The 27,957-nt window shown below is 33.8% G+C and overlaps 1 protein-coding gene across 3 annotated transcripts; it reads right to left on the bottom strand.

Moving 5' to 3' along the window:
• Positions 1 to 5,686: 5,686 nt before the first annotated feature.
• Positions 5,687 to 27,344, bottom strand: LOC140749708 (sodium-dependent nutrient amino acid transporter 1). Of its 3 annotated transcripts, none has more exons than XM_073082841.1 (10): positions 27,191 to 27,344; positions 15,788 to 16,031; positions 14,649 to 14,791; positions 13,811 to 13,851; positions 13,032 to 13,124; positions 11,666 to 11,929; positions 8,752 to 8,959; positions 7,265 to 7,481; positions 6,723 to 6,979; positions 5,688 to 6,594 (listed from the first exon to the last, which is right to left on the bottom strand). In XM_073082841.1, exons 1-10 carry the CDS (start codon positions 27,272 to 27,274, stop codon positions 6,118 to 6,120), a joined length of 2,028 nt encoding a protein of 675 aa, XP_072938942.1. In that variant the 5' UTR covers positions 27,275 to 27,344; the 3' UTR covers positions 5,688 to 6,117. The 3 variants fall into 3 exon arrangements, with proteins under 3 accessions (XP_072938943.1, XP_072938942.1, XP_072938944.1); XM_073082843.1 differs by having other exon boundaries at positions 15,788 to 16,027; positions 27,191 to 27,340; XM_073082842.1 differs by lacking the exon at positions 13,032 to 13,124 and having other exon boundaries at positions 5,687 to 6,594.
• Positions 27,345 to 27,957: the final 613 nt, after the last annotated feature.

Below are 27,957 nucleotides of genomic sequence, written 5' to 3'. Positions count from 1 at the left end.
TTATCTATACCGACATACCTTGAGCAGTTATGGTAGATTATTGACGTTCAAAAATTATTCTGTAAAGGCACCGACACGACACCGGCGGCTATTTTTATATTTGATGAACAACGACCCGATACGACATGCTGGAATTTTTACTCTTAATTAAATAATGTAGTGCATGGGTTTAGATTCTCAGTCTAGTCTACAATTCAATAATCAAATCAGATATCTGCTGTAGTTTCCATGTTTGTCTTTAAGTCTCTTTGCATATCGCCCAGTGTGATAAACCCACCGACGAATAATCGACTAAAATATTAAAGTTATTTTGAAACTAAAATCAGTGTCTAATGAGGAAGGTGTAATTTGAGCTGAGGATATTCCAACTAGACAAAGTTCTCAGGTGCAAGTTACATAACTCCAAAACTACGCAAAAGGTTTAATAAGATGCTATATTAAGCAAGTTCTGCACTTATACAAGTTTGCGGTGAGAATATTAGGCGAACGGTGGTTACGCCGAAATTATGGGTTTACCAACTAAACCAGAAACTTCCTTCTAATGCTATATGCGATATGAAAATGCGATATGCGATATGAAAATATTTAGCTAGAGAATCTATAATAAAAATTAACTGATTAAAAATGTGGCTACGTCACACACCAAAATTTAAGCGAATCCAAACACATTTTATGTGTAATAATTCGTCTATCAAATTGGGCTGCAGGGCGAAACATACATACTATATACATAGTAGGTAAACATACGCTCGAAAAACATTACCTTCCACAGTAGGGTACCACGGTTGCACCACCATTATATTTTTGCCTAACATGGCCTTAATAACATACTGTTATATTCTAATTCGAAGGGTGTACCAAAACAGGTAATTAACTTACTCAAGATATTTAACTTTATTTTTCATGGGTAGTAGTAACGCGTTTGTCTGTGGCCAACCTCAGTAAAATTTGAAATAAGTAGAAAAGATGTAGGTCATAGTGTCCACATACATGCCTCATGAAAAACAGATGTATAACAGGACCGTCATTTCTGTAAACTGATGTCGATATTGTTAAAGTTTAATCTTATAACAGCTACGAATATTTACATTTACAACGAAACATTTTATGGACTTTATTTGACCATAAAATAAAACCACGAATGAATGGCGTAGTTCAGGTTAAACCATTTTCAGTTTTTATCTTTTTTCAATTCAGTTTATCAAATGCTTCATATTTTACGTTATTTGACGTTAAATGTTTGCAGTTATTTGAATCACTATTCGGGTAAATTTTAACGGTCGCGTAACTTTCTATGACGTTTTTTACATGTGCAACATTTTTTTCTTTTTTATGAATATGCTACAATATTTTGTTCTGTATTTGTTTTGCGATTTATTCGAAACAAATAACGCTATTCGCTTTTATTGCTTTTAAAATTGCAATTTTTCAATTTTTTTGTTTTATTGTGTACATACGAGTAACATGAGTTTAATCGAAATACGAAAATTATTTTTGGTGGTTTACAGGGTAATATTTGCTTATGCATTGGATTACATTTAGTCTATACTTACGCAGAAAGAATAAGCTGCGAAAACTTATCTGATTGTATTTTATGGGAAAGAAACGGATTGCTTTATTGATGACTGCAATTTGTATGGAATCACCAATAACTAATTCAACTATCAATTTAGACATAATACTGCTGGCTATTTATTTACGAAGACTTTGTCTCAGCTACATGCTTAGACCAAAAAATAGAAGACAAAATATTGTGCAAGAACACATCTTTGTAAAACCTGAAGTAGATTTCGCAAAATTTATCAATTTGTGTGTCCAATTATATTTTCACATAACTGCTAAATGTAGCACTGCTAAATTGATAAGTATTTAAAATCACTTACCTTGTCTTCCAAGCTGATCTGCGGACTGGTATCGTGTCAGAGGTGATGCAGAAGTCCCTGTCATAGGGGTCCATCAAGTAAGCACGAACTGGATTTCCTGAGGAGTAGTCCATGCACTTCATAAGGTTCACGCAGTTGCACGGTTCACATGCAAAACTGGAGCGAGAGGACACAGAACGCCTGTATAAACCCGCCGCGCGCAAGAAGACAACTGGTTGCAGTGACATGACGCAACTTTGATGAAAGTTTTACATCTACCCACTTTCAAGTTGACAAGAAAAAACATTATAAAAAAATATTCATAATATGTCACTTATTTATGTAAAGAGTGTTCAAAAAGAAAAAATATAAGTAGTTTTGTTTAATATATAATATTGAAGTTGTAAATACACTGAAAGGTAAGTGGCTAATGCCGCCTGTGGACAATGGACATCTGTAATGAACCGCAGGTAAGAGATTCCTACCTGCAGATAGTCATAGATGCATTGCTACCACTAAAAACTAAGTTGGATAGCTTCAGATAAGTATGTCTCCATTACCACACCCATCAAACCAGAACACAGTAGTATTTAACACTGCCGCTATTAGGCACAGGCATATACGGCGTTGTTGCCTCCGGAGTCGAATCACAAACGGTTCTATGTATATTTCAAAATGCTCTTCGAGATTATTTTTTTGGTCTGGGGCTAAACGTAATAACTTGCCACATCAGCTCCTTTAGTAATTAAGGCAGGCGAATGTCCCGAGTATTCTCGATAGTCCCATAAAGTACGGCTCAACGGCGGGCGAAGTTTAAATAAGACGCCACCTGTCGCCGAGTGCGGATTTACTCTTAATTGCTACACTCTTCACCTGCGAAGGCCAGATTGTTCAGACTTTATTGCGAATTTGTAGGATCTTGGTGAGCAATGAATAAATAAGGATTCGGTCCTTTTATATTTTAATAAGTGCTGAAGTAATGAAAGTTGTCTACTTTCAAAATGAGCTATTAAAATAAAATCTATAGTACTTATGGTATGGTATTTTGCTAATAAGGATCAAACCCTGCGAAGGAATGATTTTTGGTAAACTAAAGGAAAACGCTCTTTAAGTAAAGGAAATACATTTTGTATTCATACATTTCATATTTAACAATTTTATTTTTTAATTAAATTTTAAGGTGGCAGAACCCTTTGTGGTTTGACTCCGGCGGCACCACTTGCACACCTATTTCTGCCTAATAACAGCACTGTTAGGCGCTGCTATGTTCCGTTTTGAAGGGTGTGGTAAGGGAGACTTACTTTTCCGAGGCGTTCCAGCTTAGTCCTCAGGGGTAGCGGCGCATCTGTGGCCGATTACAGATGTCCATAGGTGGCAGTAGCCACTTACCATCAGGTGGACTGCATGTTCGTCTGCTACTCCTATATTATAAAAAATTAAAATCATATACTGGCTAGGATATTTTTAGTCAACCTCTTACAATGTATTTTTCACATACTTTCGTACAAACTTTGATATAATATAGTATAGTTCGATCAATTACACGGATGGGTGATCCATTATTTGGATCACTATGGAATGATTTCAGTTGTTCATAATTACAAGTTTTTAAATGTTAGAAATATTTTTAACCAATAATATTATTTTTAAGTGGGTATATAAAAGTGACTTTATCTCACCTCTACAGTGTTAAACGAATGGGTAGACGGGCCCCCAATTTTTACATACAACGTAATTCATCTTAACGTTTACTAAGTAGCTTTCATGTAAATTATTTGATGAGGGTTAAACAACGCCCGAGGGGATCTTTCGTCCTTTTAAACTGTCTTTTATATAAAAAGAACGTTAATTTTACGTTGTTACAAAATATTCCGCCAAATTTTATGCTTGTGTAAGAAATTTTATCAACTCCGCTTATGAAATTATGATTCAGCCTTTATTTTGCCTTTGACGAAAATGACAGATATTTTAAGAGCCCGTAATATTATTTTGTCTCATGCTAAATGCTTTAGACAAAACAAAAAGAAAAAAATCTGAGAAAACGAAAAAAATAACAAATGTTTTTTCAATTGTTTGCGAAGTCACCGAAGTCTAAGTGTTGGCACAATCGGCCAGCGTGATAGACTATGGCTTCAACTTCTAATTCCAAAGGGGCCAGCAGTGGAACAGTATACATACGAGTATGGCAAGGATAACGATAAACACAGCTCACCGTAAGCTGACATAATAATATTAAAAAAAAAACAATAATTTTCATCTCAAATAACAGAAATAAATAGCAAAAGCCGCTAAAGCTGGCTTACTATCGATAAGTGTGCAGAGACCCTAAGACTTAGTCCCATTGACATTAGATGAGAGAGGTCACGTGGCAAGGACTAATGCGGCGGTAACTCACTGTCCCGGGGGAGTTATTAGGTGTAGCGTTTTTCCTGAACAATATAGTAGAGGTCCTGGATGAGCTACAAATCTTTTAAAATTCTTAATTTATAATATTTTACAGCAAGACTTTAGCGCCATCATTTTACGATTTTGAGAAAAAGTTTGTATGTGCCAAAAATTTAAACAATTCGTTTTTTCAGATGTTTTTAAAGAGGTATTTGTTACAGAGTAAAGTTTTGACTAATAGAGACGAGTATTAATGATCAGTAACTCAAGTAGTTTCTAGGCAGTGAAGAAAGGTAACGGGAATATAAACTGAATAATATGCTTATAGATAATACTTATTTAGTTACTAAAATGAAATTGATTATGGTAACAGATAATAGTTAGATATTAAGCAAAATTAAATCCAAAGCCTGTCTATGTTATGGAGTCGTATTTTTCTTTGTATGCCGGACGCTCAACAAATTATGCAATTTGTCTCCAGCGAACGTTGATCAGTATCCGCTCCGTGTAGATTAGTCCCCCGGGCGAATGGTGACAAAGTTGTATCCGGAGTATTCCCAGGCGTGAAGCAAGGTAACTATGATATTGGCAATATGATCGATGTTTCAATAAATCAGTGAATCAAGCAAAACGTTTGTAGGCACTACTTGAAAGGGTTCTTCAACCGACATTTTATTGATGTAAGCTATTTTATAATATAGTAAGCATAAGAATGGTTAAGAGACTCATGTACGGGGGTCCGAGGTTCATATCCCAGACGTACCTCGGATATTTAAGTTATGTGCGTATTAAAAAATAAGTGTCACATGCATAAACTGTGAAGGGGAATATCGTGGGGGAACCTGCATGCCTGAGAGTGAGAGTGCCAAAAAAAAGAAACTCAAAAGTGTGTGATGTCGACCACTTCGCACTTGGCCAGCACGGTGGACTATGGCCTGACGCAGCTGGCAAAGTGTGAATTGTTGGGCTCACGCTCCTTTGAGTTTTTTGTTTTATTTATGTTTATTATATGTTTCAGTATTTGGATTTATTATTTATAATAAATTAAAGTAGCATCTTCAACAGAGGCAATCACAATAAGCAGAGACGTGAGCGGCCGTCCTCCAGTAATACTTTTCAGACACTTTCTGAGATTTATGTTAAAAACTTCGGTCATTTTTCATTTTTTTCTCCGCTCGCGTTTGCTCCGTGTGAACGATTATCATTTTCTTATTTTTTTCACCCCCAAACTAAGTTTCTTTTGCGTGCCTCGACCCTTTTCAAAATATGTAGTCATTGTTCTTTTATTTTGCGCTTTGGTATTAGATATTTCTTTTGTATCATTGTATTTTTATTATTTTGTAAGCTCGTCATCATTCTTACTTAAGCGTGTTTATGTTATTTTATAGAAATACTATGTTTCTTATTTTAATTTTCATATCAAGCACGAGTAAAACATTTTTTTGCGCATAACGTTTAATGGTATTAAACATTATTATATCAAATAACATTTGTCAATACATTCATATCTATTACACTTCCAAATTAAGGAAATATAAACTAACACAAAATAACAGATTAAGTTATTACAATACATTTAAATAAGACAAGTGCAAAATAGTTTTAAATAAATTAAATTTAACTAAATAATAAATAGACAATGGAAGCTATGTAGTATTAACCTTTGTGTAATTACTATGATTGTGTTTATAAGAAGAAAATTGCTTACAGTAGAATTTACATCACGTAAACGTCGTTATTTTAGACGTGAATTAGACATTTCATTCGTATACTTGCATCCTTTTGGTTTCTTTTTATTAATTTTATCTTAGGTTACATTTTTAAATTACAGACTAGATAAGGCATTCGTTGTACCTTTGCATCAGCAGAATTAGAGACTAGTCGCTGTTTCATTACTTCTTAAATCCGGTACATTGAGTGTAAAATGTCTATTACAATTACAGTTTAATGGCCCTCCTAACTCATCTTTAGCTATGCATATATTTGGAGACCGAAATTTCTCCTCCGTCTTCTTTTTCTTTTTGCTTCTAGCAATCGATGAACTGGGATACGTTGTATCTATTTTCTTGAAACGTAAATCATCATCATCTACTAAATTACTTTTCACATAGGACTTAGGTATTCTTTGGTATGTATCATCAAATTTCATCCAATCTTCGTTGTATTTGACTTCGTTGTTCTTAGGACTATTTTTACTTATAATGTAAGGGTAATCATTTGTTTCGGAATTGAATTCGTCGTCGTTACTGGGCTTTTCGTCGTTAAATCGTCGCGACATCCACATATACCTGATCATTGGTTCTTCTGGTCCCCAAAGTCTGGATGGTCGGAATGCAGAAGCGATTTTCTGAAAGCCAAATAGAACAATTTTAGCAGGGTTTATATTGCTCAACGTAAGAATTACAAAATAAGTGAAAATAAATATATCCCAAAGTATTACAACTGGTAATATTTTAGAGATAAGACTTGACTTACGGTAACTAAATTATACTGTTCTTCTTTTGCGACAGCTATGGCAGCCATGACCACCATGATGATGATAATGGCTGCGAATGCTCCAACAAGTGGCCATAACGTCTGACCCTGGCCCCAAGTCGCTCGCAAAAGACTTCGGAGCCACCAACCAGTAACTCCTAAGAGGAAAACTGGCGCTGACCACAAGCTCACCAGGTAGAAGCACGGTAGTCTTGAGCCAGTGATGAATTGTATGTCCACTGAGAGATAGAACCAGCCTGGAATAATAATACATTTAAAGTAAGTAATCATGACATAGAGATTAATGTAGTAGGCTTTATTTGTATTAGTGGAATAGCAAGATAGCAAGGTAAGTAAATAATATGATATAATGCTATTAAATTTTAAGTACTATGTTTGTATCAGATGATTTATAATTTGGATTTGAAAATATATCAAGAGAAAACTGTCTTTTTTAGATAGTAATTAGTATAAAATCGTAGATTTCAAATGTAACGGATGAAAATAAAATGGATAAATCATAAACTACGTATTTTACCCACCATAAATAAACACAAATCCTACAATTTCCAGCGCAGTAGTGAATGCAGCAAGGACTGGAACCACCAGCTCATCCAGCATAGTTGCTACACCCAGACCATGGGCTAAGACAGCTACGCTGACTGCAGAGCCCACGGCTGATAACGTAGAAGCGAAGAGTCTCCAATAGAAGCTGGAGACGCGGTGGAACTTGTCGAAGATCGGGAATAAAAGAGCCAGCTGAAATAAGAATGAACTAAGTATATAATTCATTACAAAATTGAAATTGTATATTATTTAGAACTTCATTTGTGATATATGTTTTTAGACTAAAATTATCGCGGAATTGAGACATTTTATTATATAATAAAATTTATTATACAATAAAATATTCATTTGTGATTTTGTCTCCATCATAACTTTTATTCAAGTTTTTTTTACTCAATATATATATTCTTTTTAATTGTTGAAATGTGTATTAGCTAAATAACAATGTGCAGTATGCAGCTTTATTTATTTATTTTTCAAAAGGGATATAAATTATCTCCTCAAATTGTTAAATAAGTAAAAACAGACATAAAACATACAACATAGTAAAATGAAAATCGACAGAAATTTGAAAATAATGTAAAAAGGGAAGGAAAATAACCTTTCACGTTAGAAGCCGGCAGTAAACTAGCTGATTTTATGAATATCGGAAATGCTTTAGTACGTACAGTAATTGGATTCGAAGAGATTCGATATATGCAAATTCTAATAAGGTAATCGAGTTCTGCCGTAGTTGGCACAAAATCCATTTATAGCACCGCGATCCATTTATACCCCGCTTCAATATTTTTAGTCGACAAAGATATTTTACTTGTATCCATATTTTTTCCATTTTATGCGTAGTACGCGCTGGGAATTTCATATTTTTTGTCTACTAAAAATTCAGTTTAAAAATTTAGGTTGTGAGCACATTCTGCCTTATTCAATTCATATACTATTATTAATATTTATCACAGTCGATGTTAATATTATTATAATTACTTGCGGGGGAATTTAGTTTGATCCATTGGGAATCAAACTAGATTCCCCCGGTGTAATAGCAATGACTTTGTCATGGCCATTTTGTTAGCATATTCTACCGTTGTATATTTTTACTATGTCTCACTCAGGCTTAAGATATAATGTCATCGACAAGGTTGATGGATATACTGCAGACACCTTTGAAAATTTATTAATTATTATTATTTTTTAAATTAAATCTTTTCTATGTTGTGGATTTTTTCAAGCTATTTCCTATAATCTTTAAAACAAGCAAAAACTTTGTCTTGTCTTGTTTGTTTTGTGTTAAATTATGTTTCGTGGGAATATAGCACTAATAAAAGCTTGTAAAAAAATAGAACACAGTGAGAGGAATAAAACAATGCGAAGAAAAGAGACTTTCTTCAATAGATTTACAATCAAACACTGTTGATATAGACAAAGTCGCAAGCATAAAAAAAAAACAGCAGTTAAGATAACTTACCACAGTAATGATACCGGATAGAAACACCAGTACGAAGGCCAGTATCGGCCATTCCTTTGTTCTCCTTTCAGTGACCGATGACTGATAGATCAGTATCAACACAGCTATGATCCCCTTGTCCTTGTCATCACTGCCACCGATCGATTCCCAGAAGAGCACCCACAGCCAACCGGCCACAAGGTTCGTGATAACGACAAAGATTGATATCCTGAAAATTAAATTATGTGTATCAGTATAGGTTTAAGACATAGATTACAGTACCACTTAGGATGTAAGATTTGACTTTGGGTCGAAAAACTATTTCAATGAGTGTGCCTCAAATGGTGCGGGATTTAAAAGGGACAGAAACCTTCGAGACTTAACTGTGGCCGCCATATCTTCTTCTTCTATTACTATCTACTTCTGCTTTTAAAAGAGCAGTGTTAAAGGGCCGCTGAATTCTAGTTTGATGTGGTAGGATAAATTTGAATAGCATTATACTGTTCACATGATAGTAAGTATGAGGTTCATGCTGTTTACGTAAATCAGTAAATAGCTCAATATCTGAGCAATTAAAATATGTAATAAAATTGCGTTTACCGTACCTAAATGTAACCACGAATGCATTACTATCCCTAAATAATACGTTGGAACTCCTATAATGTGAATGTCCTTCAAACCAAGATACAACAGTGTTGGCCGTTGCTGTTATAAGGCAGACATAGGTGTGGTGATAGCCTCATAAACGAACCAAGAAGTGTTTTACCTTCTAAGATTGTAAAGGATTAAGGAAAGTAAACATATTATAATGATATAAGAAAAAAATTGCTATATCAGATTGAGAGTAATTTGCTCTTCGATCAAGATCAGTGTAAAATGTTTTTACGCTTGAATTGCACCTTTCTCGACATTCAATGCCTAAGGGACTTGTTCAAACGCCGACGAGTAACGAGTGGAGTTAACTCGCTTAACTTAACGTAACTTATTTAAACTTGAACAAATTAAATTGAACAATTCGTAACTTAAACTTTGTATCAAAATATACTTAGTGAAGGTTTTAGGCTGTTTCTTGACAAACAGTTTCTGTTTATGGTGTATGCAATTGAGTGTAAGTTTTTAAATAAAGTATAAATTAATCTTTTTAATGTAATTTTATGAGTAAGTTAGAGTAAGTATGAGTAGTTTAAGGTTGTTTCCAATTTGAAATACATGACCCTTTTTGAAGCCGATAGGGGACTGAGTTGTGATCTGTTATTTTTATGACGTGACCCAGTCAATTAGTACGCATACATAGGTAGTCCGTATGTAATATTTTTTAAAGTTTTTTTCCGTTTAATATCATCGTTGTTGTAAATACTTGCTGGCTGTCGAAATAATCTTGGATTAGTAAGCCAACTTACTACTACGTTACTACGTCTATTTTTTTAAGATATGAAAAGCTTAAAAACATTGGCTATTGTGTTCGTTTCATATATTTCAAGGATTAAGGGTTTACTTTTGAAAAAGTCTTAATCACGATAAGTTTCCTATTTTTATACGTGGGCGTTATTTCAAACGATATCCATTTATTTATTGCATATGCAAGCACAATCGTAGCGTTTGCTTTATAAGAAAATCCAATAAATTTCTGTTCCAAAGAAAAGTTTGAAAAACTTGCTAATCCGATAGATTTAGTTCACCCGATGCACAGATAACGCAATGTTAATTAAGATAAGAACAGTTAGACAATTAAAGTGAAAGTCGTTTGTCGGAGAAGCGTCAGCAAAAAAAATCTTTGCAACAGAAAGGGAGATGTTTCAGATAAAGGGCACCTTGGAATCAAAGAACTTGAGTCAATAGAGATCGAAATCCATTATCGCATTTTTATTTACTTCTCATACATGACTGAGAGAGAAATATATTCAAACGTACATATTGTAATTTCGATTTTTTTAACAATATATATACTTTAAATTTTTAAGGACACCATATCGACAATAGGACACAGGACGACGACCCACGTGGCGGAGCGGTCACCATACCGGTCGGACGCGATTTATTTAGGTGTCTGTTTCTGGGTCTGGGTGTTTGTGTACTTGTCTATGTGTGTGTCCATGGCACCCACGACACAGGGAATCCTAGTGTAGGGCTGTAAGTGTAGAAAGCGTTTTTTTAATATATAATGTACCAATACCTATAACTGAATTTTATACTTAAAGAAGATTTCATGGCCCCGAAATTATAATAGTTAAGTAGATATTATGTACAAGAAAAAGTGTGAAAATTAAGAAGAGTAATCACGAGTAATACGTAACGTAAATGACTTTATTTACTCACAAACCATAAAGATTTTATTTAAATTACCGCCCGTTTTACCACATAGAATATTATAGAGTTGTGATATCATAATGATGCAATTAATACATTTTCAAGAGCATACTTTAAATGTAAATTTTCATAAATACCTTCATGTGGATTATATTTAAACTTGTGGTAATTTGCTAACTGGACTTTATACTGAGTTACGTGTGATGAAATTTTATAAGTAAGTAAATCAAATCAAATCAAATAAAATCAAAATAATGATTTCCTGTAATCTCTGCTCTTAGTACTTTTGAAGGTGGTAGAATTTTTCGTCCGATCTCATCTCCGATGGCACCACCGTCACACGGATTTCTGTTTTATAATACACTTAAGCAAACATAACAATGTTATCCACTACTATGTTCAAATTAGAAGAATCTGGTATGTGCCAAACACTGAGAAGGGGCTTCAACATAGTCCTTAGGGGTAGTAAAGTAGGGGGCAATCACACAGGACCAATTATATTTCATTTAATGATAAACGTAGTCATTCATTATAAGGTGGACTGCAGACTTGCCACTTCTTTATTACTTTTTTTAAGTAGGAAACAAATAACGAAACTTAAACAAAAATACATAAAAATGTCACTTACCATCTCACATCAGATTTTCTATACACACTTCCACCAGAACTAATCAGATATCCACTAACGACATGTGACGATAACAGCGCCTGTATCATCGCACTATGCCACATGTAAGGCTGGGTTATCGGTGACCAATGCTCGCAAGATTTGACTAACGTGGATAGAGGCGCACTGTCAGCGAGAAATGTACACAGCACAGCTATGATTGTCACGGCAATCGGGAGTGACAGTACCAGTGATATTTTAAGAGACTTTCGAAGACAGAGTAACCTGAAAATAATGGAGTTGTAAGTATGTGACAATAAGCAATAATATTATACATCTGTATTTAAAATTTAAAACTCAAAAATAATATTGCTTCTGTGATTACGTTATTAGAAGTGATTTTTAGGCAAAGTGGCCTAGGGCTCCGTGGTATAAATATTTTAAGTCGAATGGTAACGAAATGGTATTTTTTATGTTGGGTATTATAATGATATTCTATAATATAGCGACATATATGAGATTCTGATTCGTTCTGAATGTAATCCGTTTGATTTGTATTGTTTGTTCGCGAAATTAGTGTAAACTAAACATCGACGTCATCAACAAAGTATGTTTCAATAAACCATTTGAAACGCACCATCTATTATTTGTATTTGTACAAGCATTTGGATATTTGCGCCAAAGTTCAAATTTCATATCATTCAAATATCGAACCAAAACAAAGTTTTATTAACAACGGGCAATACGTCAATAGTAACAAGCATAAAGGCGCGTCTCCACCTACTCGTATGTGCAAGATTGCTAAGCTAACGATGTGTGTCTAATTCACCAAGTATTTAAAAGGATTGTTTCATTTTCACCAATAGGATCACTTCTCTTTCATTTGTTTAGGTTTGGTAGCTGAGCTATGTTTTTTTTTGTACAGAGGGTTGAGAGTTAATGATTACGGAAGTTATGGATTGCAAACGGTGTAGCAAAATTTTATTGCGCATCTTACTCGGTTAGCTTAGCTCTGGTAACAAGGCTACATTTTTACTTGGAAGAATGCTAGCTAAGAATTAGGAACTACGAATTTGAGCGTAAGGATTGGGCCTGGCGTAGCTAATTATTTTTATAACACATCTTTCTCATTTAGCTTAGCTAAGCTATGCTACCTACCTACTACTACCTATATGTACCTAAGCTTTGTTTTTATATAGAAACATGCGAGCCAAGGATTCGAGCTAAGGATGCCTGCTAAAGATTGAGACTCGTGTACTTTTCTAAGTATTTTCACAACACATCTTATTCGCTTAGCTCAGATTAGCTTAGCTAACGCACATCTCTAGTGGAAACGCACCCTACCTCGCTGGCACACATAACCGCACACAAACAAATGAATACTCACATAATGGGCACGAAGAACCATAAAATGAATATCAAAACAGCCATTACACCGAGATACTGTGGTTGTTCGGTGAATGGCGCCAAAAACGTCGAGCTGAAATTAACGTGATATATTTTTACGCCAATTACGGAATCGGAGAGAATAAAATTTAATGAGCAAGACTTCACGCTGTAGGGCCTGAATAATGATAATTGCTTTTTTCCATTTTCAGTATGTTTGGGACATTTATTTTTTGTTAATATCGAGGAATTCAGGTAGCGAATTTGAAAGTTTGCTGCTAAGTGAGTTGTAAGTTTGAATCCTGACAGGTATTTTGAGTTATTAATTTTGAAGTTTGTTCTGTGTAGGTACTTGTAAGGATACGGATAGAGTTTCCTTTTTAAGTAAGTACCTGAGTCTTATTTAAGATTTCTTTGTCACATACATATAATATAAATATAATGTAGTATGTTAAATATTACATCGGAAATATCTACTACACTACACCCTACACTACTGCTACCCATAAATTTAAGCTCTCTATGAGTCAATCAGTATTAATATTTTGCTAAGTCGAAGAAGAAACACAATATATTATGTTTTATTTTTCAAGGATTGAATTCACATAATTAATTCATGGTATTCTTATCCGTTTATCGCCTGGCTAGTTAATTGTTAGATTACCTAATCCCCGACGTATAACGTATGTAAATATATACAATTTACGTGTAAAGTAATACGGACAGTGAATAAATAATTACTATTTAAGTTATTTAAATTATTTCCATTAAGATACTTACTTAAAACATTCCGATGCGTTCATTTTGTTTTCATAGCCATACTGTGAATGAAAACAAAGAATTTAAATGAAAGTTTTTTTTTATTTAAAAAATAATTCGTGATCACGAAACAATTTTGTTAAACACTAAATTGTTGGTGTCGACAATGTGGATGCCAGCTAGCTTAGATAATATGAGGCAACCATCTTAAACCTGCATACCTGAGAGATTTGTAAAAAAAAATCTTAAAAGGTACGTGAAGTCTACCAATACGCACTTGGCCAGCGCGGTGGACTATGGCCTAATCCTTTTAATTCTGAGAGGAGACCCGTACCCAGCAGTGGGACAGTAATGGGTTGATGATGATGATGATAATGCAACAGCATGCTCGTTTGCTGTTTCATCTTATAAAAATGTATATTCGTGCTTTATATCAACATTATATATTTGCTCTATTTATAGTCATATATTCCTGCAATTCGCACACATAAGATTCCAGGTTCGATTCGTGGATAGTATACACGTAGATAAGATGATGATCTATATGACGACCCGCGTGACGGAGCGGTCACCATTACGGTCTGACGCGCAGAGGGTCCCGGGTTCGATCCCCGGCGAGACAGATATCTAAACGATGAATTTAGGGTTTTGTTTCTGGGTCTGGGTGTTTGTGTATCGTCTCTGTGTGTATCCATAGTACCCACGATACAGGGAATCCTAGTGTGGGGCTGTGAGTGTAGAATGCGTTTTTATTATTCTAAAATTATTTTTTGGGTTCTTAAACGTCTTGTTACTTAGGTGTATTGATAGTAAGGCAATACATTTAGATATATGCTCGTATATGATTAGTTCTGCTTACCGGTGTTAGATGTAATTTGGCACATTCCCTCAAAGGGAAGCTTCCCTTTGCTATCCATATGATATAGGCCGCTGACAACGCTACGTACAGTATGTTATACACACAGCACACGAACGAGGTTAAAAGCTTCAGGTGACCGACTCCTGAAACAAACAAAAGTTAAAATAGACTAGTTAGATACTATAAAGATAGATTTTTATTATTACTTATTTCCCTCTATAGTTTATGATTTATAACCAGCTTTTGGTTTGTTTCTATATTTGGAGGAAAATATATTATAAGTATGTTTTTGATCATATTACATAATTAATTTGTCATGCTACAAAATTAATTACTTAAATAATAATTTATAGAAATAATAAACATATTATTTTATAGTATCTAAGTAATTCGAATTCATACTAATGAACTAAAATTAATATTAAAGTCAATTTAATTAACGATAATATAATAATTAGTCTATTTAAAACGGCGGTTAGCATATTATTTTGGATTCGAAACATAATGAAGTAGGTATTTTATACCCACAGATAACATGAAATATATATTTCGTATGTTTACTCTGTATGTATTTAATTTGTTATGAAAAATTTATCCTTAATATTATTACCAACAGACATGATATTCAAAATTTGAGTTTCTAAGAGCAAGAAATCATACCTATGTATCAATCTGTGTAATGATACCCGTGTGTGTGTGTGTTAACTCATAAGTATGGTAAGGGATATACTTAAACGAGGCGTTCCGACTAAGTCAAATCAAAAATATTTAATTCAAAATAGATTTTTTACAATCTTTTCGAATGTCTATATATTTACCGACACTTTACTAGGTGTTTCGTTATGGAGAGTTTCGTCAGGCGCAATGCATCGATTGCCAATCTTAGTTAGAAATCTTGTCCTACAGGGGGTTGTTTACAGATGTCCATTGGTGGCAGTATCCACATATCATCAGGTGAACTGCATGCTCGTTTGCGGCTTAAGATCTATACCTGTTGAATTGGTGACAGTTTATGACTACATCCATCATCATCATTCATCAGGTGATTCATCTGGAGGTTTGCAGGTTCACGTGCTACTCGTACCTACAATACGTAACTTCTAACTTGATGAAAAACGATATCTCCTTCTTATTGTTACCTCTAAGTATAGGCACGGCCCTCCAAACACCAACGGGATCTTGTTGGCTGATCTGTCCCATGGCCAGTTGGAGCAACGTGGACGGGAGGCCGATGACCAGCAGCCAAAAGGAGTAGACGATGAGGTACGGCACCTCGCCATACTTCACCGCTTCGCGTGGAAGACGCACCGAGTTGAACAGAGTCAAGGATATCGCTACCGTGCATAATTGTGTTTTGGTAATATCCCATATCCGTCTCACTGTCTGAAACAATATGTAAATCGATAGAGTTAAATTTAAGTTAATTTAGTTGTTTGTTTGTAATTTTAAAATAACGGTTAGTATGTGTGCCTATTTCTGCTATTTCTGTTTCTGTGTATCAGTGTAAGCACATCCTATAAGCGCTGCTGAGGGAGTGGTAAGCCTACGTTTTATGTCATGTTTTCCAACATAGTCCTTGGAGGTAGGTGCGCGATAACAGATAGAACTTCAATTCTATTTGGAGTTTATTACAGAGATGTCCTTGAGCGGCAGTGACTACTTAAATTAGTGATGCAGTTCACTGGTCATTTGTTGCTTCAATATCATAATAAAGAAAAAAAATAAACTTTTAGAGACTACTAACATAATGTTTGTTAGTCTGAACGGCGATATTTCTGGAAATCACTGACCGATTTTGACCTGAAAATCGCTCTCTGAACGATTTTCAAAAAGATATTAGTCCATTTTGTTTACATTCGTGAACCTTAATTACCTTAATGTACGTTTGTTATATAAAATACAATTGTTGTTATCAAATATTTTACGGTTTAATTTCAGCGCGAAATTAAAAATGATAAGAAAATAATGTTCAAATTCGCAATGTTTATTTTACCTTATAAGCTTAATTAGACAGCATTTTCCTCATAATAATATACACTGTTAAAATATTAAGTGTTAAAATGCGCATTAAATGTTGTCAAATTATATAAAGTTTGACATCTTGTCCTACTGGAGATTGAAATTACACACAAATAAGTTAAACGTTGACAGAAAAACATCTGTTAATAGAAGGATGGGTTACCGCTAGTCGTTACATTATTCGGGGCAAGACTTAAGCCATAGTTTTTGATTGATTTCATTAGCGCTTTAACTATTAGGTTATTATGCCGTAAAAGCAACTATAGCGTAGTAGTTGAAACTCTGCCTCTCAATCGGGGTCTAAGGGTAAAGGGGGTACATGAACGCATCTTTGATTTTTCAATGTTGTGTGCGTATTAGTAATTATTATCACTTGCTATAACTGTAAATAAAAATATCAAAACGAAACCTTTCAAAAATATCTTAAAAAACCTTTGGTAGTTATTTTCAGTGAAATAATAATAATAATAATAATAATAGTAATAGATTAACGACAATTGATAAACTTTGTGGATGTTTCCCAAACTCACACCATTCTGGAAGTGATCCATGTGATGCAGTACTGCTATATGAGGAATTTTGTTACGGATCCCTAAAACATCTATTCAGGTTACTGAGTATTACCTAATTACTCTTAGTGAGAAACCTTGGGTCCTTGCCAGCCTCTTGGACCGAATTCGGCTAAAAGCGAAAGGAACAACAAACAAAGAGATGTGACAAATGGGGTGAGATGAAATAGGGCTGTAAATAACAGATTACGTCTATAAGTAGGTCTACTTATGGAACGTGGATATAGTCGAGGCCGAATATATGATAACTACCTGCTACTTATTTAGGTACTAAAGGGTGATAGCCTAATGGTTGTGGTTACAAGGGTGTGATCGTACCCCTATTTTTTTAATTAATTGCCTTGTTTTAATAGTATGAGAAAGTCTGTATGATATTAATTCTTAAACAATAAATTTAAAGGATGTGTTAATTTCTTGATGTCTGGCATTACTTGGAAAGTGCGGTTGACTATGGTCTTAAACCTCCATAACAAGCGTTTATGTAATTCGTATAATAATATGACGTGAATAAGAAAATTCCATAATAAGAAAGAAAAAACCATAAATGCTATAGAAATATATTTACGTGTTATCTTAATAGAAGTGATTTCATCTACCTAAGAAACAATCTTATGCACCCATTCCTACCATAAGTGGCATACTTGTATAATAAGAACATATGTACATGATATATGATTGATTATTATATGTATATGAGTGATTATTGATATGTTATTAACTGCGGTTTTGCAAGTGGAAAAAATTATTGACTTTTAAGTGTAGTAAAATTGCATCCGGCCACCTGATGGTAAGTGGCTCCTACCGCCCATGGACATCTGTAATCAACCCCAGATAAGATAACGATCCTTACCTCAGGTCGACTCTGAGGACTGAGTAGCAATGCTTCGAATAAATGTATCTTTTACCTAACTCCTCAGAGCGGATCACAACAGCGCTGAACACTGCTGTTTTTAGACAGAAACAGGTATGGCGGTAGTGCTTCCGGACTACTCCCCACATATTATTATGATTTTAATACCTTTTCTCTGTACACAGAAAACCACTTCAGTTTCTATTGTACGTGACCTTTGAGTACAAAGATCCAACGCTTCGTATAAGAATAACTATCTTATCACACGGACCAAATCAGAAAGAACTAGCAGAAAAAAATCCTTAACGCACGTAGTTTCTACAAACATAACATTATATATCTTGTCTTAATATATCACAATCAATTTACATATCGATACCTGGATTCGCTAATCAGCAAACTCCACTTTTTATCAAAATGTTTTTTTTTTATTTATTTTGATAATAAATGGCGTTGAACGAAATCAAAATAAATAAAAACATTTTGTGAGTTGGCTGATTTGCGAATTAAGGTATCGATATATTATTTTCGTTATATCAGAATTACTTGTATAGAAACTGAAGTTAAACATTTAATATATTTTCAAAATAAACTTTTATCAACTAGGGATAATTATTATTTTTATTTTTTATTATTTTAAGTTAAGATTCGCGATCTCTGTTTATTATTTTAAGTTAAGATACGCGATCTCTGAATCAGAAAACAAATAAAAGTAGGTATGCATATTTTTACACTAAACATTCAACAAAAAGAAAATCTAAATTGAGTTCAAAACCAAATTTTGTTTTGTTGAGCACTCAGTTGGACATTTAATATAAAACTGAATGCTCAGGAAAATTAAATTTAACACGTCTTTGTTCTTAGTTTTCAATTAGATGCGCTGTCGAGACGTTTTTATTACCATATTTCGAGTATATTATTAAATTATTTTACCAAGCAAATTTTATTTTTAACTTTAGTCAGATTTTATTTGCATTATTGCTGGCTGGTTACAAAGTACATAAGTCTTCATACGCCCCCACTGTTTTTTTAACGGGGTAAAGATGACTATATATTTAGATTTTGAAATAGTAAACAATCAAGCAGTTCTAATGGTAAGCGACCACTCCCGCCCATGGACATCTGTGGGTAAGTACATATAAAAAAGAAGTTAATTACTGACTAGTAATCTAAATAATTACAGACTAGTGTCCCGTGGACCTATATAAATTAGCCGGCATCCAAAACCTTCGACCGAAACGCCGGAATTGCTTCACATTAGAAATATGTGTCGTGGTGACACCGTCCCAGTTAAGTCATTCTTGTTCTATTTTTTCAAAAGTTAAATTAGCGTACAATAATGTTGCTTTCTTTAGATATAACATTTAGTTTAGTTTGTCCAATGTATGGTACGTAAGATTACAGGATCATACTAAAAATATTTCGAAATTTGCGAACGAGCAAAGTAACATTTTTTACATTAATTGAATATCATTACGTGGTAATTACCTAATATTTTTTTGCGGTACCAGATTTTTTGTGTAACGATGAACTCAGTAAAGGAGCAAAAAGTATGGATTCTCATTATTGTGTTGAACTTGCGTGTACATTGTTTCTTTTTTCATTTGTACCCAGAATTTGTACCTACTAAAAATGTTTCCCGTGTTACGTAAAAATAAATATCCTGTTTGACAATGCAATACCTATCGATACAAAGAATCAGTAGTTACGTTTTTTTGTAGAGCGCTCTGTGGTAAAACTCCAGCGGCACGAAAAGAAAAATAGGTGTGCATTGCCATACTTATTTCTGTCTATAAACAGCAGTGTTAAGAGCTGCTGTGGTCTGATTTTAAGTGTAGGGCAGGCATACTCTTTTAAGGCGTTCTTACTTAGACCTCAGAAGACAACGTATCTGTGGCCGACCGCTTGGATTCAAATCTTATTTGGGGTTGATTACAAGAATCCGTGGGCAGCAGCAACCTCACCATCCGATGTATTGGATGCTTATTCGGGGTTGATTACATAAGTCCATGGGCAGTAATAGCCACTTACTATGTGTATCGCATGCTCGTATACTACTCCTATATTATAAAAATGTTACCGCTCCATTGCGTGTGAACTTCACACCTTTCCTAATTGATACACGTCAAAGTAGCATCGTGTTACACGTCCATGAAAGACTCGTATAAATCTAAACACTATTGTTGTAGATGTTTTGAAAACTTTCCGAGCTATGACACCCAGAGAGCATTCCCGGAATATGTAACATGAGCATTGATTCGATTCATAACAATAGTAGTCTAGAAGTTTGAAATTCGGTTTCTTACGTTAATGGTCCAGTGTGTGAATTGTATTTTGTTGGTTTCTGAAATTATTTGAGTCGTATTCAACTCATTACAAAGTAGAACAATTAATGTCTACTTATATTGTATTCCTTCACTTTCAATAACATTTTTTTATTTTTTATTTTTGTAATAATCCGTGGTTAACGGTGTTGGATAACAACATAGTGCAATGTTTGCAATTGTTATTCAAATGTAATTTTTGTTGTTTACTGTTTGTTAACCCAAATAAATCGAAAAAAAAATACTGTCCACTGCTGGGTACAGATATCCGTTTAGAGTATGAGAGCTTTAGCCCAGAGTAATTCAAATGCACACATGGACATGTGTGAATGCGAATTAATTGACTTCACATCCTTGAGAACTTTGTGGAACTCTCAGGCATGCAAGTTACCTCACGATGTTTTTCTTAACTGTACAAGCAAATGATACCTGATTAATCTTTGACTCACATTAATTTAATTTTTTTTTTATTAATGTGAGTCAAAGATATATAAGATAATTCCAGGGACTCTTTTTGGTAATTATATCGCCTTAACAATTACATAAATCGTGAATTTGAGTCTTTATAGTAATTCCGGACCTCTAATGAAATTATATTTAAATCTACAATAAATCCTTATAATTATAATCCTTTGTCGGTTATTTTTGGATTTAATTTCAAGCTACAAGTTTATTGGACATAGCAGTTATTCTAATAGCCTTCTATTGTCTCTCTTATCACACTAACAATGGATTCTTGATGGATTGAACGTCAGATACCTGTTTGTCTATTTAAAAAGCTATTACCCAGGACCATTAATTACGTTTTAACATGCAATTTGTATCTACTTGTGTGATACATTACTTATATCCATTATATTTTCCAGTTTACTATTCTGTACTCTTATCCAAGAATATTTTTTAAGTAAGTGATTTTCATTATAGTGTCTCAATGCTGAGCTAAGGTCGCTTCTCACAATTAGGTAAATTTTGGAATAAAATCCTATACTATAAACTCCTATATTATAAATACACTTTGAAGGTACCTCACGGGGAAGGTCCCACTTCTATTGCATTACATTTATTTTTATCGTGAAGTAGTTTCCGTTAAGGTATCATTTCAAGGATGTAAATGCCGCCTAACTTATAGGAAACAACCATGTCAATCCTTAGGAGTGGCAATGCCCTAATTGACTTTAGACCCCATCCTATACGGAGTTGGTTACACAATACACATGTCTATGGACGGCAACGACCACTCACCATCAGGTGTACTGCATATCGACGACGAATTGGCAATAACTCGTAACTCAAAAAACGCTACTTTACATAAGAAGAAACGCTACTTTAAAAAGACAGAACGTATTGGCCACACTTTAATATTTTGCTCAATTTTGAACCTAAGGACCCAGGTCCTTAAGCTTAAGACACCAGTGTCTTAAGGACGACCTGTGATACGTCATTTTAAGTCCAAATATGCAAAAATCGCTTTTCCGTAAAAAAATGAGTTACGAGTTATTGCTACTACATCGTCGATATGCGCATGCCAAGCCACAATTACTTACTTAAACAAATTCCGTCGATGTTGCATGGTAGATCGATTACATTACGCAAGCATATGCTATGCTTCAAATATGCTACTTAAAATTACTGTACTGTAAATATTCGACGGTCGCGTACATGACCTGATGCCAATGCTATGCTTGGCGATCCGAATTTCCGAGGAACGCCTTTTCATTTTCACGGTCTTTTTGCCAAATGGCATTGTTTCGTTGAGGTTGAACGCTTTCCGTCTCTAATATAATGTTTATTTGGTTAAGTAGATATAAATATTTTTTCACAAATAAATTTGGGGTCTATCCTTAGTTACTTTAGGATTTTGGCTCTGAAGTAGTAAATATATGATTTGTACTGATTGTAAGTTGAGAATATATTCGTCTTTTACAAAAGTGTATATCTTATTATATTTATAGTGGAAGGTGGTAGAACCCTTTATGGTTCGACTCCGGCGGCACCGCCGCCACACCTTTTTCTGCCTACTAACAGCAGGGTTAGGCGCTGCTGTGTTCCGTTTTGAAGGGTGTGGTAAGCGAGATATACTTTTCCGAGGTGTTCCAGCTTAGTCCTCAGGGGTAGGTGGTAGGGGGTAGGCAGGTGATTACTAGGAATGCTTCGAATAAGTAAGTATACCACACCCTACAAAGTAGAACAACAGCGCTGAGCACTTATGTTACAGACAGAAAGTGTGGCGACTGAGCCTAAAAGTCGAACCACAAATGGTTCTTCTTCTCAAACGCTAAATAAATATACAACTATAAAACGAAAGAGACTAAGTAAAATCATTTATCACAATTACTTACGTCATTAACCGTCATTCTGATTGGCCCCGGTCAGTCACAGCCACAAGCGAACATTAGGCCTTATCTACATTACCTTAACGTAACGATGTCGGTCCAAACACTTAGTTTAACGTTCACGTAATGATTTATAGATTACTTTAATAAACACGTAACTTTGTTTGGGGAATATTTTCTAACACGAATAAAAAAAACGATTTTTTCTTTATCTACAAAAACACGGTACTAGTGGTTTTTTCTACCCACTTTTTATTTTATTTAATACAAACCTTACGAAAAGAGACACAATTTGTATGCTTCATGTCTACAGCCTGTGAAAATTCAAATTTTAATTTTAATTTCACTTTTCAAAATTGATTCATATAGAATTCTTTATGAAGTTACGAACGTCATTTTATGTTTGGGTTACCTATACAACATTATGGTCGACATCTTTAACTCTTATTTACCTACGTTTTTTTATAACATAGGAGTAGCAGACGAGCATGCAGTCCACCTCATGCATGCTGATGCACCTGATTAGGATGACCATGGGCGGTATTAGCCGCCACTACTACGGCGGCACTAGGACATCCTAATGAACCCCAGATAAGATTACATATTCCTACCTGAAGTCGATCATAGATGCACCGTTACCCCTGAGGACTAAACTGGACCGCCTCGGAAAAATATGTCTCCCTTATCACCCAAGTTATGTTAAATTTCTACACGCATTTACGTTAAAATATGGTCTCTACATACAAATAACCCTTCATTGGCAGTCGGGTAAAAAGCCTTTGCCCTTTGGATATTTGCTTATAAACAAAAAAGACAGGGCCAGTCAATCATAAGCGGATGGTTAATCGACCAGAGACACGAATAGAGTGGATCGCGTGCCTCCGTTTCCCTCTCAGTCAATCCGTAATTTACTTTTAATTTCTTTTCCGTTCGAAATAACTGTCATCATTAATGTTATGACTGTTGTAACCTAAAATGGACCGTCTAATGTGTTCCGATAAGGAATCGATCTGTGTTTACTTGGTAACCTTTTTTGTTTTATTTAATAGCAAGCGGTCCCTCGGTCGAAGGGTTCGAGGTTCAAATCCCAGCCACCTTTGATTTTTCAACGTTATGTGCACATTACATATGAATTATCATTTGTTTTAACGGCAAAGAAAAAATATTCTGAGGAAACTTGCGTACCTCGGAGACTTTAAATTAAGTTCTCGCAGGTATGTGAGGTCTACCAAAACGCACTTGGGTAGCGCGATATATGGAGTAAATCTTATTATTCTGAGAGGAAACCTGTGCCCAGCAGTGAGACAGTAATGATAGACCCTTTACCCGAAAATTACTGTTATTATTTTATACCTGTGTTAGTTATATTTGTATTTCGGTTATATTAAAGAGATAAAGAGGCAGAGGTACTATTTACAAAGTAACTAATTATATTATTTAACATTAATATACATTGTTATAACGTTACGAGTATAACAAGCAACTGTGTGGATAATGATTCTCAAAAGCAGTTACAAAAACTAGAAACTTAAACGTGGCATGGAATTTATTAATTGCAATGTAGCTGTATTTCACGGAATCTGTATATTTTACAATAATTATTTATTATTCTAATTACAATATAATGTTTTACTCAACTGCGGAGGGTAATGTTTTTAGATCGTATGTATGTACACATCTCTTGCATGCCCGTCGGCCCAAACGGATTGATTGTAACCATATGAGGTGGTATTGGGTACGTCTAAATTGTGGGAGTGGCCATATTATGCTTATTTTTAGGCATTCAGGTTTAAGGATAATTGCTAGCTTTTATTAGTTAGTCCCCATAATATTAACATGGATTCATTTTCTGCCTGACGGGCAGAAAATGAATCCGGCTATGTGCTTATAAATTAAAATCTTCTGGTCCGATTTGAATGATTATATTATTCATTTTAGTAATATACACATAAATTTGATTATAAAACTTGACTTAGATAATTAGCAACTACAATTATTTTATGGTAGCAATTGAACTGTTTTTATAACAATATAAAATTCTGTCTTTAAAATTGTTATCTCCAAAAAATAATAACATTATTATAGTAGCGATTCGATTCATTTCCAATACCTCAATGTATCGAAAGATAAAATTATTTCACATACAAAATATTGAAATTTCAACGTATAAAAAGGTTTGTAATGCTCACTTGAATACAAAGCGTGAGTAAATATTACTTCTCATTGACAATAAAGACGTAATAAGTATTATCTTAGCTATCAAAAAAGTATTCATTCAAAGTCATCTATCAAGGGCATGGCCAAAAGTAAGAAACTATTATATAACTGTTGAAGCATCTCGTCTGTATCTATATTTTAATTATTTATTCAATTTAACAGTATCGTGTTGAGAACTTCCAACGATTAAAACATACTTAACAGTATTATATTTATATACGATTCAGTTTAAATAACATTATTAAGTGTGTTCCAATTAACCGTAACTAGAACTTTAATTAACTGACTACCCATTTTTTTGTTTCATCGGTATAGTTAATTATTGAAGCGTCTTTATTAGACTTAGTTTATAATTTTTACGTTACATCTATGACAAGTTGCTGTGGAAGGAATGAATAAATACAAATATATAATTACTAGCTGACCCAGCAAACGTTGCGTCGCCATATAAATAAAAAGGTGAAGGTTAAGGGTGAAAAACACTTATCACTTAGGGATATGAAAAATAGATAGTAGCCGATTATCAGACCTACTGAATATGCATATAAAATTTGGTGAAAATCGGTAAAGCCGTTTCGGAGGAGTACGGTAACTAACATTGTGACACGAGAATTTTACATATAAGGTGACTTGGTGAATTAACAAACGATTGAAGAAAATGAATGAACGAAACGAAATAGATTAAAATAGATAAATTAAAATAGATTAAAATAGGTCAAAAAGCTAATGAATTTGAGTACTTAACGAGAAATCAAGATGGTCCAAATTATTCATTGTAATGTAAAACTAATGCATTTTAAGTATTCATTATGTGTTGTTATTCGTATTAATAGTGTAGTGAGTGTGCTTCTTATTTAAATTAATAATGGAAATATATTTAATTGTGAAAGTTTATCTTTTCAACATATTGTGTAAGATTAGATATTTTTTTCTTTTCATATCTTATTTTCAGGAAAATAATAAAAAAAAATTCTTAACGGTCATTTGAATCTTAAAATTGAAATAGATACTAATTAAAAGAAAAATATTATTAATTAAAATATCTGTAATTGTAAACAAATTGTGATAAATGTTATTTTAAAGTTATTATTGATAAAATACATTAAACCTCTTTGTTATTTTTTTTGGTTTTTAACATTATTGTTATTTAACAAATTCCTTATAAATTACTGTAAACCATTAAACTCAAACAGGATGTACCTAATTAATTAATTACGAGCGCGCATAACAGTAAATAGAAAACTCTTTTACAACCAAGTGTTACTTCCTCAACATTGTACCACTAATGGCTTAGAATGTAGAGCTTATGTAAAAGTAATCCTAAATGGAAAAGGGATTATTATGACGGATATTGGGACCTCAGACAGGTGTTTGGAATGTCAAATGTATAAAAAAACATACAAGTTGAACAATTGATTTAAGTTGTATAAAAATTAAATAAATAATTATCTGTTTCTTTGATATAAATTAAAATACGAAAATGATTTATGCTTGAGATTACTCTATAAAATTTTAAATTTTGTGTAGTCTTCCTTCTAATTTAACTCTCGTGGTGGACTATGGCTTAAATTCTTTTCAATCAGACGTGTTTTATAACTAATAAGTCCTACCAGATTATTTTTAAGATTACTTTTGTACCTATCCTCATTAAATCTTTAGGTGCCCAGCGGCATATGTGGATGGTCTGCATATTCACTAAAACTTTTAATTAAATAAATACAACTAACTTGTAGTATACTTACTTCGCCAACAGTTTTTGCAGTACTACGCTATTTACTTAATGGCATAAGAAGTAATATTTAACTTATTATTTTTTTGTAAAATAAAACAATATTGAATGACGTAATTGATCTTGTACTTATGTATTTACGAGTATTTTAATTATATTATTAGTAGACGTATTGTAATGAGCAATAATAGTTTAATAGCAGGGATCTTGAAAACTACTAGCCCGAGATTTATAATAGTTTCTGTCAGTAACAATAATTATTTTTAAAATAAAATTTGTTATAAGAGAACAATATTATATGAACGGAAATAAGTTACAAGTGTAGAGCGTGGGGAGTGACGCTAATAAAAATATTATATTGGTATGACAATAACGATAACTGAAATTGTAAATAAATAATATCACACCTTAAGTACATGTAAGTCGCATCTTACAAGAAAAACATAAGCATGCAACCACACCGAACAAGGTCAGCAAAACCAATTAGTGACGGAACATTACCCAGCCGTTTTGAAGAGTCCTGTTCTGCTGGCCGTCGACTCTGAAGCAGGGGACATCACCACACCGCCGGGTCACCACTGCCATATAAATATTTCACGTACACGGTTACTGAGAGACGGTCGCGCGCACGCGCAGACCACGTAGCACTGGTTAGTGTGAGGTGGTTAGTGTTGGTCGATGTTTACGTAATATCGATGTAATGTAGCACGTAATGTGATTGATGTTGATTTTTATTTGCGTCGTTTTTACTGGATGGTTGTAGCGTTAATGTTTATTACTATGTTTATCAGTATAGCTTATGTTAAATAAAAATTATGCTAAGTAGGCATTGAATTTGTTATTAGAACTTTTTGATGATAATTCAAAAATAGCTAAATAGTAATATGTTTTATTGAAAACCAATTGACTTAACAATATTAACAAGATAGACATTAGAATTGTAAAGTAACATTATTGTACTATACACACGAGGTAAGCAAATTTATATGACACGACTCGTAATGTGTGTCCCTTCGAAAGAATCCTAGTTGATGAATCTGCGTAAATCCTGACAGAAGACGATTAAAAGGTATAAAGGTGTGTTAATTTGTTTTTCAATGCAATTGAAATTACAATACTTACTGTACCTATATCCTTTTGATCCAGTTTAAATAAAAAATGTGTCACAATAAGTTATCGTCTGAAAAACAGTAATAAATACAATTTGAATATCGACACGTTCCCATCCCTACCGATGCGCGCGCGCTACGCTACGCCGCGTTCCGTGG

The sequence above is a fragment of the Epargyreus clarus genome, unplaced genomic scaffold, assembly GCF_041222505.1.
Source record: "Epargyreus clarus isolate Ecla_fem2 unplaced genomic scaffold, WU_Ecla_fem_2.2 ptg000018l, whole genome shotgun sequence".
Taxonomy (NCBI): domain Eukaryota; kingdom Metazoa; phylum Arthropoda; class Insecta; order Lepidoptera; family Hesperiidae; genus Epargyreus; species Epargyreus clarus.
The sequence above is the reverse complement of the archived record's forward strand: the minus strand, read 5'-3'. Positions and strand labels throughout refer to the sequence as shown.